The following is an 18,699-nucleotide window of genomic DNA, read 5'->3' as shown; positions in this document are numbered from 1 at the left end:
CACAGATGTTGTGGTTTTTACAATTGAAGGTTTGTGGCAACCCTGAGGAAGTCTATCGGTGCCATTGATGCAACAGCATATGTTCACTCCATGCCTCTGTGGCACGGTTTAGTAATTCTCACAACATTTAAAACTTTTTCATTATTATCATATTTATTATGGTGATCCGTGATCAGTCATCTGTGATGTGACTATTATAATTATTTGGGAGTGCCAAGAACCATGCCCATATAAGACAGCAGATTTACTTGATAAGTGTGTGTGTTCTGACTGTTCCACCAACTGGCTATTCTCCTATCTCTCTCCCCCTCTCCTAAGGCCTCTCTATTCCCTGAAACACAACAATATTGAAATTAGGCCAATTAATAACCCTACAATGCCTTCTAAGTGTTCAAGTGATGGGAAGAGTTGTACATCTCTTACTTTAAATCAAAAGCTAGAAATGATTAAGCTTAGTGAGGAAGGCATGTTGGAAGCCAAGACTGGCTGAGAGCTAGCTAGGCCTCTTGTGCTAAATGGCTAGCCAAGTTGTGAATGCACAGGAAAGATTCTTGAAGGAAATTAAAAGTGCTACTTCAGTGAGCACATGAATTATAAGCAAGTGAAACAGCCTTATTGCTGATAATGGAGAAAGTTTGAGTGGTCTGGATAAGAGATCAAGCCAACTACAGCATTGCCTTAAGCCAAAGCCTAATCCAGAGCAAAAGCCTAACTCTCTTTAATTCTGTGAAGGCTGAGAAAGGTGAGGAAGCTGCAGGACATGTCTGAAACTAGCAGAGATTGGTTCATGATGTTTAAGGAAAGAAGCAGTCCCTATAAAATAAAAGTGCAAGGTGAAACAGCAAGTGCTGGTGTAGAAACTGCAGCAAATTTACTAGCAGATCTAGATAAGATACTTCATGAAGGTGGCTACACTAAATACAGATTTTCAATGTAGACAGTCTTCTGTTGGAAGAAGATTCCATCTAGGACTTTCATAACTAGGGAGGAGAAGGCAATGCCTGGCTTCAAAGGACAGGCTAACTCCTGTTAGGAGCTAAAATTGAAGCCAGTGCTCACTTACCATTGTGAAAACCCTAGGGCCCTTAAGAATCATGCTAAATGTACTTTGCCTGTGCTTTAGAAATGGAACAACAAAGTCTGGATGACGACACGTATTTAAAGTCCACTGTTGAGATCTGCTCAGAAAAGAAGATTCCTTTCAAAGTAGTACTACTCGTTGACAATGCACCTGGTCACTGAAAAACTCTGATGAAGATATACAAGAAGATTCATGTTGTCTTCATGCCTGCTAACACAACATTCATCCTACAGCCCATGGATCAAAGAGTCATTTTGACTTTCAAATCTCATGATTTAAGAAATACATTTTGTAGGTCTATAGCTGCCACAGATAGTGATTCTTCTGGTGGGTCTGGGCAAAGTATATTGAAAACCTTCTGCAAAGCATTCGCCATTCTAGATTCAAAACATTCATGATTCACAGGAAGAGGCCAAACATTAGCAGGAGTTTCGAAGAAGTTGGTTCCAATCCTTCCGGATAACTTTGAAAGGTTCAAGGTTCCACTGGAGGAAGTAACTGAAGATGTGGTAGAAAAAGCAAGAGAACTGGAATTAGAAGTGGAGCCTGAAGATGCACCTGAATTGCTGCAATCTCATGATACAACTTTAACAGATGAGGAGTTGCTTCCTATGGATGAGCAAAGAAAGTGGTTTCTTGAGATGGAACCTACTCCTGGTGAAGATGCTGTGAAGGTTATTGAAATGACAACAAAGGATTTAGAATATGATGTAAACTTAGTTGATCAAGCAGCAGCAGGGTTTGAGAGGATTGACTCCAATTCTGAAGGAGGTTCTGTGGGTAAAATGCTATCGAGCAGCATCACAAGCTACACAGAAATCATTTATGAAAGGAAGAGTCAAATGATGTGTCAAAACCATTGTTGTCTTATTCTCAGAAATTGCCACAGCCACCCTAGCCTTCAGCAACTAGCAGCCTGGTCAGTCAGCAGCCATCAACGTTGAGGCCAAGACCCTCCGCCAACAAAAAGATTATGACTCATTGAAAGCTCGGATGATGGTTAGCATTTTTTAACAATAAAGTATTTTAAATTATGGCATACACATTGCTCTTTTAAAGACATAATGCTAATGTGCAGTTAATAGACTACAGTATAGGGTAAATATAACTTTTGTGTGCACTGGGAAACCAAAAACTTCACTGACTCACTTTATTGTGATACTACCTTTATTGCACTTGTCTGGAACTGACTCCACAACATCTCCAAGGTATGACTATAGCCAGTGTCACATTCTCCTTGTGAGCAGAATTTGGGAAGTTATCTGGGAAAGAGACAAACCAACAATAAAGCTCAACTTTCATGGACCATGGCCAGAAAAATGCAGCATTTCTTCAGAGATACTGAGTGACTCCTAAAATATTTAGCCTTAATTCCCTTTAAAAAACCACATTGGGTAGAAAGAAACACAAACATCCTGCTTTTCCTTCTCTTTCTCTCCACTCTTCCTGCCAATTATCTTAGAATATAAATCTAGTAAGGATTTAAGTCCTCTCTCCTCTATCTCATCTGTATTCTGCCTTTTATATGGACTCATCTTTCTCTCAGCAATGAAAGCATGCGTTCTCCATGCCCTGTAGGCTTCATTTGCTTTCCTCAGCCCAAATGAGACTCTAGAAGTCCTTACTCTTTATAATTTTCTCTGCCTCTTGTTTATCCTCAGGAATTCTTCTGTTTCTGCATATCTTAGTAGGAAGTCATAGTCATAAAGCTGTTGATAGGTTCACCATAAATCCATACTAATTAGGTATGAATTTCCTACTTTCCAATTTCCTCTAGAATTTCATTGCTGCTCAGAAGTTCTTTATTCTTCTAATTCACCTTCTGTTTTATTTTAAACAAAATCCTCCCTCAGATTCTAACCCTGACTTTCTAAATCCTTTTCAATAAATGGTAAGACCTAACTGATAAAATCAAGACCATTCAGTATAACTTCTCTCTTCACCTTATATTTTTCTTACACTCATCCATTTCTTTCCTTCTTGTCCCAAAGAATAAAATATTTTTCCACATAACCATTACTCACCCATTACAAAACAAACCAAAATAAAAAAGACTTTTCCTCAGACACTAGGAGAAGGAAAGCAAGGTCTATCTATATCTGCCTTAATCTGTCTCCTTGACCAAAGAGTATTGTTCTATTTATCTATTGCTGTATAACAAATCATCCCTAAACCTTGTAGCTTGAAATAGCAATTTATTATCATCTCCCTTGGTTCTGGGGTTGACTGGCTTAGCTCAGATGGCAGTTGAGACTGGAGTCATCTGAAAGTTTATTCATTCCCATGTCTGGCTCCTGAGCTGGGACAACCAGAACAGCTGGAGGCTAGATGGAAATCTCTCTCACCATGTGCCTAGTTTGGGTTTCCTCACAGCATGGCAGCCACAGAGGACTTGGACTTCTTACAAGGCAATTAGGGAACAAAAGCAAGTATTACAAGAGACCAAGGCAGAAGCTGCAACAATTCTTGTGAGGCAGACTTACAATGCAGTGGAGTGATTCAGTTATAAGTCACAGGTAGGGGTCTACACAAAGGTATGAATACCAGAGGGTATGGCTCACTGGGGAGTCATCTTTGGAGACTAGTACCCACCACCCACTAGCACTCACTACCTCCTCACTCCTATAACTCCCTCAGTGTCTTTTCTTTCCCCTACATTACTTAAAAGTATTCTCTTAAATTGTTTTTTTCAAAGATCAGTAATGTCTTCCTTTACTCAGATTAGCATGTCTAAAACCAAATTTATCACCTTCTTCTGAATCTAGTGTTTCTTCTGGACATTTCTGTCACTGACACCCTGTTTCTTCCCATCACCCAGGCTTAAAGCCTGTAATTGATTATGTGTTTCCTCCCTTGTTCTTTGCTTTCCAATCAATTCTTGCAGCAGGTCAATTCTTCACTGTCTTACAGTTTTCCATTCCATACCCACACACAGGTAGGACTTTCATTACCTTTTAACTGACTATTAATGTGGTTTCCTAAATTATTATTATTTTTTTGCTTCTAGTTTTTCTTTTCTCAATCTATCACATATAGTATCCATATGAATATTTCTAGACATGGCTTTATAGAGTCATGTCCCTGCTTAACAGTGAACTCCAAATTGCTGCTTTTCAAGGTACCCTATGGCCTGTGATCTGACCCAATCTGCCCTGCCAATTTTAGATTCCATTACTGCTTCATGGACCTTCCATTTCAGCCAAGCTAACATGCTTGCCTTTCACCAAATATCTTTTCCCACCAATGTGCCTTTTCCAAACTAAGCCCTCTCCCTGGAATGCTCAAGTTCAACTTCCCATATTAAAACTTTATCTGTTTCAGAATTACTATAGCACTTTTGGGATCCCTCTTGTATTGCTGCATTATATAGTCTTTTAACTTTGCTTAAAGAGAAAGCATCTCTAGGGCAGAAACTAGGTCTTATTTTACTCATGTTTACTACATGATATGCATAACCTGTATACTCAAGTACTAGCATTAACTTTTATATATGCCTTTTGGGAATTCTGTGGCACACAGATTCAGTGACTATCCAAGGTCATACAATTATGGCAGAGATGGGCCTTGACTCCAAATTCTGTTTATGTTGGTGTGTGGCCACATTGTGCTGCTACCTTAAATATTTCCTGGTGGGATAAATTGATTATGTTCATTCTCATAGGCATATATATTATACTGAAATTTTTCTTGAACTGTTTATTTCATCTTTTTCTGAATTATAATGCCAGGAATGCCAATACTCAGTGGTACAGTGGAAACTGAAGCATTTTCAAAAAGCATATTATGCTGACAGAGAAGCCCAGGGAAATTTAGAAGTTATAGTCAATCTCACAATTATCTTGATTATTTTGAATTCCCATTGGTTCCTGCATTTCTGGGAGACAGCATTTTTAGGCAGCATTTTAAGAATCAGCTATAAGATGAATGTACATTATTCCATTAACCTTTTCTTTCCTAGTATCAAAATTAATGCCTATATTTATGCATTCTTTTGAAGGTACAACCATTTGAATGATATACCCTGTAAAGACTATCTTTAGATAAATAATTTCATTGTCTTTTGCAGATCCTGCTTATAAAAATACATTGTAAGTAGAAAACGCTATGCCAATGGTTAACATGGCCCATCAATACCTACCATTTGAAGCTATGCCTCAGAGCGCATGCCTTTTCTGTCTGCCCAGGTGGCTGCATGCTCTGCAGATATGCACAGCCCAGCTGGGCTTTACTACACAGGAGTCTCTTAAAAACTGGGGATTCTCTGGCTCCTTTGCTAGCCATTTCCACACACCATTGACTAAGTTGTCTTATAGAGCTCTGTGTTCTTTCACCCTCAGCAAACAGATGCATAGCATAGAATATTCAGGGCCATAAACAGAAGTGCTATTTCTCACACCTGGATGTCTTCTTCCTGGCCCAGTTAATGGGTCATTTATTATTGGAGACAACATAAAATAAAGATGGTTTACATAGTTACCATATTTTTATCCTGTTTCCTCTGGCACTCAGGACTCATGACAATATGAGCCAACTGGATGTCAATGTAACATTCCCTTTGTTATTACTACTTCATATAACAGATACTTAGGAGTCTAGTTTTGGCTTTTTTTTTTTTTTTTTTTTTTTTTGCCTCTGTACAGGCAGTTATCAGTTCAAATCTTAATTCTAATACTCACTAGCTCTGTGAATTTGGACCAGATGTTTAGCCTTTCTGATTCTGTCTTCTCGTTTATAGAAAAGAGTCAATCTGAACTTTTAAGGGATATTTTGTTGAAAAAAATCAGTGTGCCAACTTTGTAAAATTGTTTTTAGGAGTGAGAGCAAACCTATTCAACATATGAAATATAAGTAGACATTTCTGACCATCTGAAGACTGTTACATTTATCAATACTACAGCCTTTTTAAAGTAGTAAGTGGAGAGTATGGATAACTGAATGTGCCTGACACTTAACATCAGTGCTCTATCCTACATGATGCTGATGGCATTGTATGAGAAGCTGGTCATTGAATCTCTGCCAAGTTTGGCTGCATACTCACCAGCAAGCCTGGGTGTGCTATGGAACATCTTTGAGCTTGAACTACATGACATTCCTTATAAGCCTCCAAATGGGCATGCACCTGATTTGGCTCTTCACTGGTTTCCTAATCAGTGGATAATATCTTCACCAAGCTAAAAAATAAATTTGGGGGTTGGGGATTATAAGGAAAGCTTGAATGTGACCTCTAAGTAAACTTCAGTGGGCATGTTGGCCAGTCTCTCACTAAGGCAGTAATTTGATTGTCTTAGACATATGTTAAGTACCTATTTTGTGTCCAGCACCATACACTGCCTTGGGAATATAAGAAGATGTAATCTAGTAGTTTTTCACTGGGGGTTTAGAATAGTCACTAGTGTAAGCTTGAAGAGAGCAATCTTCACACAGAGTTGGCTCTAGCTGGAGGTCTCCAAGGTTTTTGTAGATTCAGGAGTTTCCCAGAGGACTAAACCTGACATCTTAAAAATGTTCCTCATCTTTGGCCATTGCTACATCATACAAATTATGTTAATATTCAGAATATTAGGCTTACCACCAGATTTCACATGTATCACCATTTTCTTGGAATGCCATTGGTGTGATCCCTTCTTTGTTGTCTTAATTCTTCCTTTTCCATAAAACTCATTGTAAAAACAAAGATCCCATGGGACTGTTGTATTGAATGAGACTTAATACATGTAAAGAGCAAAACACAAAAACAGCTACCTATGGAACTATGGATCTCTAGAACCACCAATGTCCTTTCTGACCATATTAATAGCAAGGATGCAAATTACAGCTAGGTAAAGTGACACAACCATTATACATCTGACAGTTCTTGGTCCTATTTTAGAATCTTGAGTCTCAAAGTCCTATCATTTCCTTTCAGAGTGTGGCAAAAATCTGATGGTTAGGTTGGTTATTTAAACAGGTGGAGGTACAACGGCCAAATGGCATATCCCTTTCTCCAAGAATAAGATACCCATTCTGAGAAGCTGGAGTTTAGAATTGAGTGTTAACCCAACAGGGTTACCTTGAGCCTTCAGCCTTAGTGATCCAGAGGGTGCGGTTGCTTTGACAGTTCAAACTTCCATTAAGCCATTGCAGCTCAGATCTACCTACTTTCTCCTCTACTGCTTAGTCAGCGCTTTGGATTTCTTTCCTGCTTCCCCTGTTCCCTCCCTCTCCTTTGCATGTTCCCAGTTGTTTATTGAACTTCTTGTATGTACTACATACTATTCTAGGCACTTGGGGGGGGGGCTATCTGTGATCCAACAGAATCTCTATTCTCATGAAGCCTATTCTACTGGGAGAGAAAGATAGTTAAATATATAACATAATGTCAGAAAGTGGCTGTGTACTTCATCAGTGTTTGGTATGTTTCCTTCTCCAAAAGAGCAAAGAATTCTAGAGAGGGTCCCAATACCCAGGGAATTGGGTTTCTCCATGACACCTACAGCCTAAGAAGTTTGGGCTCCTTAAAGTACCAGACCTTAAGTTTACTGTGTGTGATGAAATTAGAAGATACAGTTTTCCAAATGTTAGCTGTGGTCTTCAGAGGAGAAGAGAGCACAAGGGTCCCAGGAACCATCCTTTCCCTTTCTTATGCAGCTAACTCAGCAGGAACTCCATGAGCTATGTTCAACTCTTCATTCTCAACCCTAGGCTAACTCTGAGAAGCTCTGTAGTCTGTATGAAGAGCGCTTGAATGAAGCAAATGTGAAACTAGATGAAGTGAGTCAGTTGGCAAATGACCTAAAAACACAGAAGACAAAGCTACGGAGTGAGAATGGTAAGTAAATGTGCTGCTTCATTTGTGAGCCAGCCTCGGTGCCAGCAGCCTGGTGGAGGGACTCCTGAGATGATGAATCAGTTACTGAAACTGAGTGAGTATTTAAAGATTCTAGGGGAGGAATGCAGTCTCTGGGTTAACCTTGTCCACGGACATGCTCTTGTCTGGTAAAGGTCCCCCACCCCCCCCCCACCCCCCCCCACCCCCCCCACCCCCGCCCCATGCTGCTTTGGGAGGCTCCACCCAGCTCTCCTTCAGGAAGGAGAAAAGCACTACGCAGTTGGAGGAAGCAACTGTCAAGATCAAAAGATGACAGGGGCTGTCCACACAGCCTGTAAGGCATGACTTTTTATAGTGTCAACCTCATTGAAACAGACATTTTTTCTAATTTTCAATAATAAACCCATACTTTTTTTTATACTTAGTAAAAGTTATAGTCTATGCAATAGCCTACAAAGGCCACATAATTGGACCCCTCATTATCTCTCTGACCTCTTCTACTACTTTCCCTTTCTCTCATTCTGCCTTGGCTGAGTTTTTAACACACCAGGCACACTCGCGTCCTAGGGTCTTGCTCTAGCCTCTTCCTCTGCCCAGAATACTCTGTTAATTCTCCAGAGACTCGAAGATGAAGGTTAATCAAACAGATATCTGGGGACGTCAGGATAGGCCTTGTTGAGAAGGCAACATTTGAGTGCTCTCAACCACTCTCTGCTTCTTTTTTTAGAGTATTTAATACCTTCAAACAAACGACATACTTGACATGATAAATGTGCTTATTTGTCTGTCTCCATCTGTGAGAATGTAAGCTTCATGTAAGCTTTGTTTTATTCACTGATATATGTCAGTCATCTAGAATAATGCCTGCCACTTATTGGTGCTGCACAAACACCTGATAAATAAAAAGTAGAAAAATGTACCAAGGTTTGCTCTGTACTTTCAGCTACTATTGATAGTTTTTTGTGTTTCATGGTTTTTTCCCCCCAATCTTTTACATTGTGGCAATTTTTTTTGTTTTTTTTTTCTTTTTTTCAATTTTCACAAGGTTTTTTTTTTTGTATCTTTCATACTTAGTCATTTATAATGGCTACTTCTAACCCATCAAGTAGAGGGACTATAGTTTACTTAACCTTGCCTCGGAACTTGACTTGTTTCTCTGCTGTGAACAGCATGTGACTAGCTGTTTCTCTGTAATTAGAATTATTTTTAGGAATATATTTCCAGAGTTCAAATTCCTAGGTCAATGAAAACAAACAATATTCTTGCCCAGAGGCACATACTTAACAAAAAGAATAAAGACCATTTGGACTGTATCACATCCTTCTGCTAGTGGACACCTGTTTCTAGATAGTAAATCTAGAATTAAAGCTAAATTATAATGGGCTGGCAAAACTATAAACCTAGAAGCCCAGAAGATAGTGTTTTTTTTTGTTCTAGCAGGGACACTGACTAGGATTCTTATAGTGGGAGCAGGGTATATGACACTTAGCCTTGTTATAAAATCCCCACGTTGCTCTCTGCTATTTAGGACATAGTCTGTGGACTCTACAGTCCAGTGACAAGACTGGAGAATACTTATATGTCTGGCCCTAAATGATGTGCTGTATAAAATTGTCGTGATAGGCACTGTCTACCTCCCCCTAGGTTATTGGCATTAATTTTCTACTCAATTTTTTGATGAGGAAATTACTAGGTAAGTGAGTGGAGTGAAAGTGGGTGTGAAGCGATAATTCGGCTCAGGATGAAGGACCTTTTTTTTCCTTCCTTTAATTCTTATTTTCACCTTTTGGCTTTGTGTGAATTAAATTTTAAGTACATACCTATCCAAACCTCCTTTCCCCTCACTGGCTCTATGCTCTAGATTTTTTGTTGCTTTTTTGCCATTACCCACTAGTCTCATGCCCTGCCCTGTCAACATATCAAACTCCGCTTTTAAAGCCAGTCAGTGGTAAATGTGATCAATTAAGCCATGTGAAGTGGGTACGTGTTCTATAAGATACGTGATATATTAGTCTCAACCCCCTAGTGGATTGGCATTTCTTCAGGCTCCTTTTCAATATGATGTTGTCACCCAGAGGTTTTCAGTTTGGTCCACAGAACACCAGCAATCATCAAGACCCTTGAAGGGGGCTTATGAGGTTAAAATGATTGCTTTTTTTTTTTAGTTCTTTTGACATTTATATTGATGCTGCAAAAGCAGTGACAATTAAAACTACTTGAGCTTCATCAAGACACTCATCAAGACAGTGGTACTGCACTGTACTATTAATCATTATATTCAGTGATACATACAGTTGTTTTGGGGGGGAGTCAGTTTTAGGTAAGAATGTCCTTAATAAAGCAATAAAAATCAATCTTATTACATCCTGACCCCAAGTATATATCTTTTTAATATTCTCTCTGATAACAAAAGAAGTATGCTTAAAGCACTTCCATTTTGTTTTTTTTAAAGAAGTTTTAAAAATTTTAATTCCAGTACAGTTAACATAGTGTTATGTTAGTTTCAGCTGTATAATACAGTGATTGAACAATTCTATACATTTCTCAGTGCTCCTCACAATGTGTGCTCTGAATTCCCTTCACCTTGTTCACCCATCACCGCCTTACCCCTCTGCAGTATGATGTGTGATTAAGTTCTGTGTCGAGCTAGCAGGTGTTTCCAGGGAGTATCTTATTTCTTTGAAAGGACAAACTATGTTCTGACTTAAATATTTGGCAGATATTTTCTCAAAAGTGAACAAAGTGAGACTGTCACTTCAAAGAAAACAACTGATATTATTTGTTGCCAATAATAAAATTGGAGTTGTAGGCAAAAATCAGATTCTGAAAGCCTGTATGTGCCATCATGAGCTTGATGCTCTCAATTCTCAGACTTTTCTGATGAGATCACTAGTGATGTTAACAAACATGCTGTTTTAAATATTGTATAAGGGAATATGTGTCAACATTTTGAAGATCTGCATAATTCAGTGAACACATATTTTTCAAATCACCACTGCATGATGTTATACAATCATGTGTGGGTGAAAGATCCATTCAAAGTTTAAAATGGACTCATAAAGTTTAATGTAACAGAGTACACATTGCAACTAATCCTTGAGAAATTTCTATTTGTTGAGTTTTGGTGTTGTATCAAATAATAGTCACAATTATCTGAAAAGACAATGAAAAATTTTTTTAAAAATGAAAAGACTGAAGACTGTAAAATACATCTCCCTTCTCCATCTCCCTTTTCCAGGCTGGATTTTCTTCATATACTTCAATAAAACCCGTGTATTACAATAGATTGACTTCAGAGACAAATATGAAAATCTAGTTTTTATTAAGGCAGATATTTTTAAAAATGTAAAATAATGTCATTTTTATCACTAACTTTTCTGTGGTTTTGGAAAACCACAGAAAAAAATTTTTTTTCTTTAAAAAATTGTTGTTTATGTTAACATATTAACACATCACTAAGATTTTTATTATTATTTGAAAATGAATTAATACATATTTAAGTTTTTTTCTTTTTCAAATACACCAACCATTAAAAATAAAATCCATGTGGGGCGCCTGGGTGGCTTGGTCGGTTGAGTGTCCGACTTCGGCTCAGGTCATGATCTCACAGTCCGTGAGTTCGAGCCCCGCGTCGGGCTCTGTGCTGACAGCTCAGAGCCTGGAGCCTGTTTCAGATTCTGTGTCTCCCTCTCTCTGTGACCCTCCCCCGTTCATGCTCTGTCTCTCTCTGTCTCAAAAATAAATAAAAACGTTTAAAAAAAGATTTAAAAATAAAATCCATGTAAACAAAATCTCTTTGGGGCACCTAATAAATTCTAAGCATACAGAGTGTTCCTGAGACCAAAAAGGTTGAGAACTGCTACTTTAGCCCAAATAGATGCTTCCTTAGGATGCTGAGAAGTTTAGAACTTGTTTATAGCAAGAGATATGGGGGTCATAAATATTTGGGGCTTTTAGTGTTATACTAATGACACTATGGGAGCAACTGCCTCTGCCCATGATTGGCTCAGCATCTGGTACTGTTGCTAATCACCAAGGCATTTCTGTCTTATCATCAGTCTGTCTATCAGAGAGGGTAGACTACAGTATAATGGAATCCCACCCCCCCCCCACCGTGGTCATAGCCTCTACTATTTAATGACTATTTCTAATATTTATTTAGCAATTAGTCTACAAAACACATTCATACTCATTTAATTTCCATTAACAATTTTTTATTGTCCTCATTTTAGAAGTGAGGCAAAGAAGTTGTAATTATCTAGAAATTATATAGCCAGAAATTGGTAGTGCCACATAAAATGAACAAGGGAGCATAGCCTAAAAGAATGTGTTCTTCAGGGTTAAAAGCTTAATTTGAATCTACCTTCACCAACTACTGTCTGTGCATGTCTGTGTCTCCATCATATTCAAGTAAGTCTCCCTGGTTTCCCTTCTGTAATGTGGGTAATAAAGTACCGAAATAATCAAGGAGTTATGAGAATTTAACTAGACAGTAGTACCTACTGCATAGAAGATTCTCAACATATCGTAGCTAATATTACCTGTTATTGACTCAGACTCACTGCTAAAAATCAGTTCTTTATCAGGGCTCTTTTGTGAGTCCTGGAATGGAACATTGCTATGGTGCTGCTGATAACCGAACTCTCAGACCTTTTTAAGTATTATAAATATGTTGTAGGAGTCATTGTGGTTGCCCTTCAAGTGAACGAGTTAAGTGAGGAGATAGTGGATGAGGAGGAAGGCCATGATTAACTTACTTTGTGAAATCTTTCTATAGGAGAGCTCCTAAGGAGGCTGGAAGAAAAGGAGGCTCTGATAAACCAACTTTCCAGGGAGAAGAGCAGCCTCACTCGACAGATAGAAGAACTAAAAGGGCAACTGGAAGAGGAGTCCAAAGTAATGCATCTATTATTTCTCACCAGTAGCTTGACTGTATGTGTAAAAAAATACTAGCGCTTGATGGGGCAGTTTCAATATCTTCCCATACAAAAGAAGAGAGGAAAGTGCCTCAGAAGTTGTGGGAAAAAGAACATGGTGGACCTTGTATGTGCTGGGAAGGGCCTTGATCACTGAAGGATCTTCCTCAGTGATTCAAATTACTTGTCTAGTTTGTCAGATTTAGAGCAAGCAAACTGTGTATTTCCATTTTGCATTATTACTTGAACAGTAAGTCAGCAAGGCTCTTTATGGATCTTCGATTCTGAATTGCATCAAGAGGTTAAATTAAATAAAGGACCAGAATGAAATAAATGAGGCTGACTTACTTCAATATTACTTTTAAGTTGTCAATAAATTATACATAGTGGTCATTTCTTCCTAAGAGGATATATAATGTTGCTAGCAGGTGACCCCAGTGAAAGTGGCTCTTTAAGGTGAAAGCCTATGAGAGAGAAATTCTTTGAGCTCTGGTTATTTCAAGTTAATTCTTCATTCATATTCAAGGCACCTTGTTGCTAACACCCCAAAGTGCCTCGCTTATTAGTAATCTCACTACAAAGGCATCTACTCTGAGGTGAAGGTCATTGAGACTATAGACTTCTATTCTTAAATATTTTATTTTATTCCCTCCACTCTCCTTGTCTTATATATTATATACACATTTTTATTTTTTATATGTTTGTTTATTTTGAGAGAGAGAGAGAGAGAGAGAGAGCGAGCACACACGCTCAGGTGAGTGAGTGGGGGAGGGGCAGAGAGGGAGAGAGAGAATCCCAAACAGGCTCCATGTCATCAGTGCAGAGCCCAGCGCAGGGTTCGAACTCACGAACCATGAGATCATAACCTGACCCCAAATCAAGAGTTGGTTGCTTAACCTACTGAGCCACCCAGACGCCCTAATATTATATGTACATTTTTAAATGACCACCATGGTTTGTACATCAGACATTCTGCTAGATACTTCACTCTTGTTATTTCAATCTTCATGTAAGTCCTATGAAACCGGTAGACTTATATCTTTTTATATGAAAAAACCAAGGTTCTGAGAAGAAAAATAACATGCCCAAGGTCATACAGCTAGTAGTAGACAGTAAAGGAATTGACGCAGGTAGTGAGATGATTTAATTTATATTTTGGAAGATCTCTGGCTGACTTCCCAGTGGCTTCCAGCTGGCCTATGAGGCCCCTTTGCATTGGTTCCAGCTTCCTCCTGTGACCTCGCGTCATACATCTGCTTCTCTCATTTCCTCCCCTCCAGCCGCCCAGGCTGCCTCTCTGCCTCTTAAACAAACCACCATTATTCCTGCCGTAGGACTTTCTTAGCTGCTGTTTCCACTGCGTACAGGTCCATCCTCAAGGGCTTTGGGCAATGATGAGAATAAGCCAAACATTCTACATTGTGTCACTCTGTTTTAGTTTCTTTCTGCTGTCAGCATTTTTTTAAAAAATTAACTTGTTTATATGTTTGTTTTGTGTATCCACTCACTCCTTTATGGTTCCATAGGGGAAAGACTTTGTCTGCATCTCACTCACTTCTGTAAACACTAATATCTTGAACAGGTGCTCAATAAATATATAAGAGGTAGGCAATTTAAAGCCAATTTTATTGGATTTCAAAACCTCTGTCCTTCTCAGGGTCGATGTGTATTGTTGCTCCTCCTTCCCTTCCCTCTGGCTGAGGCTGCCTTTAACTAAGCCTTTGCTCTCAGAGCTGCTTCCACCTGAGAAGATGCTTTCTTTCTAATGTGCAGAGGACCCATGAGGACTGGCAGGGACTCCATTAGACTAGGTTGTTTCCACTCGACTAGATTATCTCTTGGGAATGATGCCTCTAGGTTAACTAGACCACTATATAAATGGCAGAAATTTTCACTAAACTGACTTCTGCTGTCCAAAAAGTATGGTAGCCACTACGGCCCTACTGGTGGCTGTCTAAATTAAAATTTACATTAATTAAAATTAAAATTCAGTTTTGACCACACATTGTACTAAGCGCATTTTGAGTGCTTAATAGCCACATGTGGCTATGGTTACCATATTGGATGGTACACATATAAAGTGTTTTCATCACTACAGAAAGTTCTATTGGAGGGGCACCTGGGTGACTCCGTCGGTTGAATGTCTGACCCTTGATGTTGGCTCAGGTCATGATCCCAGGGTTGTGGGATTGAGCCCCACATGGAGCTCCATGGAGCCTGCATGAGATTCTCTCCCTCTCTCCGTCTGCCCCTCTCCTCCACTCACTCTCTCTCTTTCTGTTTAAGATTTTTTTTAAAAAGTTCCATTGGATAGTGCTGTTTTAAAACGATGAGATAGTTTTCAGAGATTTACATGTGAAATAAAATATTTTGTTTTTTCATTAGTGAACATAAAGCTGGACCAAATCTGTGATCCTTTTTAGTCCAAATAACATCTGAACCTTATATAGGGCTAAATATAAATCTTATTGCCTAGATGGTAGGGAATATTCTTACTACCTTTGCCTCCCCCACTATTTCCTGAACTCCAGGGCTGCCTATTGCTGAAGCCCACATAGTCAGGCAGGCATTTCCCTAAATAGAACTCTCTTCCCTGTTATACCGGCAGCAATTAGATACTCTATCCTTTCTTGTCCCCAATTCTTTCCCTGGTATTATCTTACTAGGTTCAGGTTCAGCTTGCATTTGTGACAGGTTGTTATTAACCTTATCTAAAAAAAAAAAAAAAAATGATGTCACCTCCAAGCGTTTCGTTGTTAATGGTAGTGATGCCTTTTCTTTTCTTTCTTTTTTTTTTTTTTTTTAACGTGTGTTGTGTCCTTTAAGTCACAGAGTGCCCTGGCCCAGGCCCTGCAGTCAGCCAAGCATGACCGTGACCTTCTCCAAGAGCAATATGAGGAAGAACAAGAGGCCAAGGCTGAGCTGCTCCGGGCTCTATCCAAAGGCAATGCCGAAATGGTGCAGTGGAGGATGAAGTATGCAGATGACACTACTCAGAGAACTGAAGACTTGGAGGAAGCCAAGTGAGTAGAGCCAGGTGCACCTGAACCTGGAGGCAGTTACACAGCGGGGGATGGGGGTAGTGACTGTGTCTTAAAGACCTCATGTATGCACTTAACAACTCCTTACCAAGTGTGTGAATAAGCCCGAGACCGGAGCTGAAAGAGCCACTGCTGGCAAGGAACACGTGCTCCAGTGAGGCTACAAACTAAAAATTATAATAAAAAGTAGGAAAGACTATAAAGAGATCCTGGTGAAAGAAAGGAGGCCCTTTCTAGGACCCAAGGCAAGTCTTCATAGAAGATGTGACTTTGAGCTATGGTTTGAAAATGGGCTAGCACTTGAAATCCTAGACTTCATTTGGAACATCAAAATAATCGAGTCCGTGTGTATACACGTCTCCATACATTCAAGTCATTATGTCTCTGGTCTACAACCTGTAGACTACAAAGTGGTCTGTGAAGATGGACAGGGATGGCTGGAAACATATCAGGATCTGTCGTCATGCCTTAAGGGACAAACGTTTCTTTGAAGAGAAATCACCCTCAGACCACCTCTAAGGTTAGAATGTCGGTTTTATAGCCAACACTACATAAAGGTGTTAGAAGTCCTTCTCAGAAACTACGGGAGCTTGGGGCCTAGATGAATCAAGACTTGGTACCGGGGTGTAGAACTGAAACATTTTGCTCAGAGGTCAAAGGACCGTGTAAATTTGAGAGAAAGTGTCAAACCAACCCCAGCTTTATAGTCATTAAAGGTTTACTCAAAAGAATGTGTCTCTGGCTTGGTAGCTTAGCAAAAATTCAGAGCAGATCATTACAGTTCTCTTTAGTTTCAACCAAAAATATTGTTTTTCAGTTCTTTACCTAAATATTTGAGAGACGTGGCTGGGCACTTGCTTAACAGTCGCCGTGTCCTGTCCCTAAAGGGGTATCAAGTAATCTGTCTCTGAAGCCACAGTAACTTAAAAAGGGCTTTGGGATGACAGGTACTAAAAATATCTGCCGTACATGTTTGAAAAACTCTGGACCACAGAAAAGTGGGGCTTTGAACTGAAATGGCTCCTCATACCTGAAATATGGCATTTGCTTCTAAAGTAAGATTTTTTTTTCTTCGGTGATGGAAAATTTCTGGTGCAAGTGCCTAGCAGTCACAGTGTTTGAAGGTTTTCTTGGGAGGGGCAGAAAAGAGGGAAAGTATATAGACCACATATAACCGTGTGATTTTGTTGAGCTAACAAATTGTTGTCCTGCAGCACATGACAACTAAAAAGAAATAACGGACAATGTGGTAATATCCGAATCCCTCTTCTGCTTTAAACTTAGTTGAATATCAAATAAATAAAACGTTGTCTATATTATGTTTTCTTTCTAAATCACCCCAGGGAGGCAGAGGTACAAAAAAAAACCCTCTGGGATTCCCCCCCCCCTTTTTTTTAATTGGCAAGTTCAGGGTCCACCTGCTTTGATTTCCAGTCTTGTCTTCACAGCATGACTGTGTCTAGCTGAATCAAGCTCATCTGAGACCCAGTTGACTACTTCCAAATCCCACATTCCCTAAGGACAGGGATTTGGTTTCTTAATCTTCTACCTCTGCTTGCAGATTCTAGTGCTAAGTACTAAGTAAGAACTTATGGTTGCAAGTTGAAGAACAAAGGGTAGTTGGTATGAAATGTGGACAATGTTATCAGTGAAATGAGGGTGACCAACTTGTCTATTTTGCCCCATGGGCTTGTGGGCTTGCCTGATTTTAGCACTGATAGCCCCACATCGCGGTGAAACCCCTTAGTATAGTTGGTCACCCAAAGTAAAATCCCTATTTTCTGGTACCAGTTGGGTATTTCTAAAGTAGTTATTATAAGATCCTTGTTTTAGATGGGTTAAAGCATCAGAATCTCCTTTTTTCTCCAGCTTTATTGAGATGTAATTGACATTCACGTATCTATATTGATATTGACATGCTGGTACGAACTCTAGTTTCATCTGGGCCCCAAACTCTTGTATACTATTGAATATGTTTAAGGAATACAATGTGATGATTTCATATATGTACATATTGCAAAGTCTTTATCACAATGTGGTTAGTTAACACATCCCCTGCCCTATGTAATTACCATTCATTGTCGTTATGGTGAGACCATTAAAGCTCTACTCTCACAGCAACTTTCAAGTATATAAGACAGAATTGTTAACTATGGTCACCATGCGATCCATCAGAATCTCCTCTTAATATTTAGGAAAAATGAAGCAAGGATGCTGAACACAGATTGGTTTTTGAAGGCTTCCACCCAAAAGGGGCTATATGATCACATTGCTCTGATGGGCTAGTTGTGTGGCACATGTTCATTCCGGAGGGTCTTTTTCTGTTTAATAATAGTAGATCAGAAAGAGCTTTGGTATGCACAGTACCTTTCATCTAAGAAGTGTAATGAATGGGTAAGAATGGGGCTGCCAGTGTCCCTGCGGGAGATGTGAGCAAGAAAACACATTTCATCCATTAGAAAGTCTCAGAGCACTGCATTGTGGGGGTGGTGGAGGAAGCACTTTAATAAGCCACTCCGTCTCAGGGGATGCTGGAGGGACAACAGTGGGGGCGAGAGTCCCTCCTGAGAGCAGTGGGACCTGTTAAGTGAGCATAACAATGGCATGGATTTGAGTATATAAATTTGAGCAGATAATCTGGGGTGGAGAAGAAATTCAGAGAAAAGACAGAACTTTGGCCTGTTTAGGAGCCATGTGATAAGAGGGAGAGAGAATGAGCAGGAGAGAACCAAAGAATGTTCCTTGGGAGCAATGTAGCAAGGAGATCTTTAAAGATTAGATGCACCTAAGAACTTTTTTTTTAATGTTTATTTATTTATTTGAAAAAGAGAGAGAGAGAGCAGGGGAGGGGCA

General features: G+C 39.4%; 1 protein-coding gene across 1 annotated transcript in view; it reads left to right on the top strand.

Moving 5' to 3' along the window:
* The window catches only part of MYH15 (myosin heavy chain 15), a 146,389-nt gene that overhangs the window by 81,116 nt on the left and 46,574 nt on the right, over nt 1-18,699 (top strand). The window contains exons 28-30 of the mRNA XM_053903316.1: nt 7,763-7,889; nt 12,667-12,785; nt 15,632-15,828. Of these exons, the coding sequence (XP_053759291.1) occupies nt 7,763-7,889; nt 12,667-12,785; nt 15,632-15,828 (443 nt within the window). The remainder of the gene's footprint in view (nt 1-7,762; nt 7,890-12,666; nt 12,786-15,631; nt 15,829-18,699) is intronic.

This window comes from Panthera pardus, unplaced genomic scaffold, assembly GCF_024362965.1.
Source record: "Panthera pardus isolate Hobbes unplaced genomic scaffold, ASM2436296v1 HiC_scaffold_16, whole genome shotgun sequence".
NCBI lineage: Eukaryota > Metazoa > Chordata > Mammalia > Carnivora > Felidae > Panthera > Panthera pardus.
The sequence above is the reverse complement of the archived record's forward strand: the minus strand, read 5'-3'. Positions and strand labels throughout refer to the sequence as shown.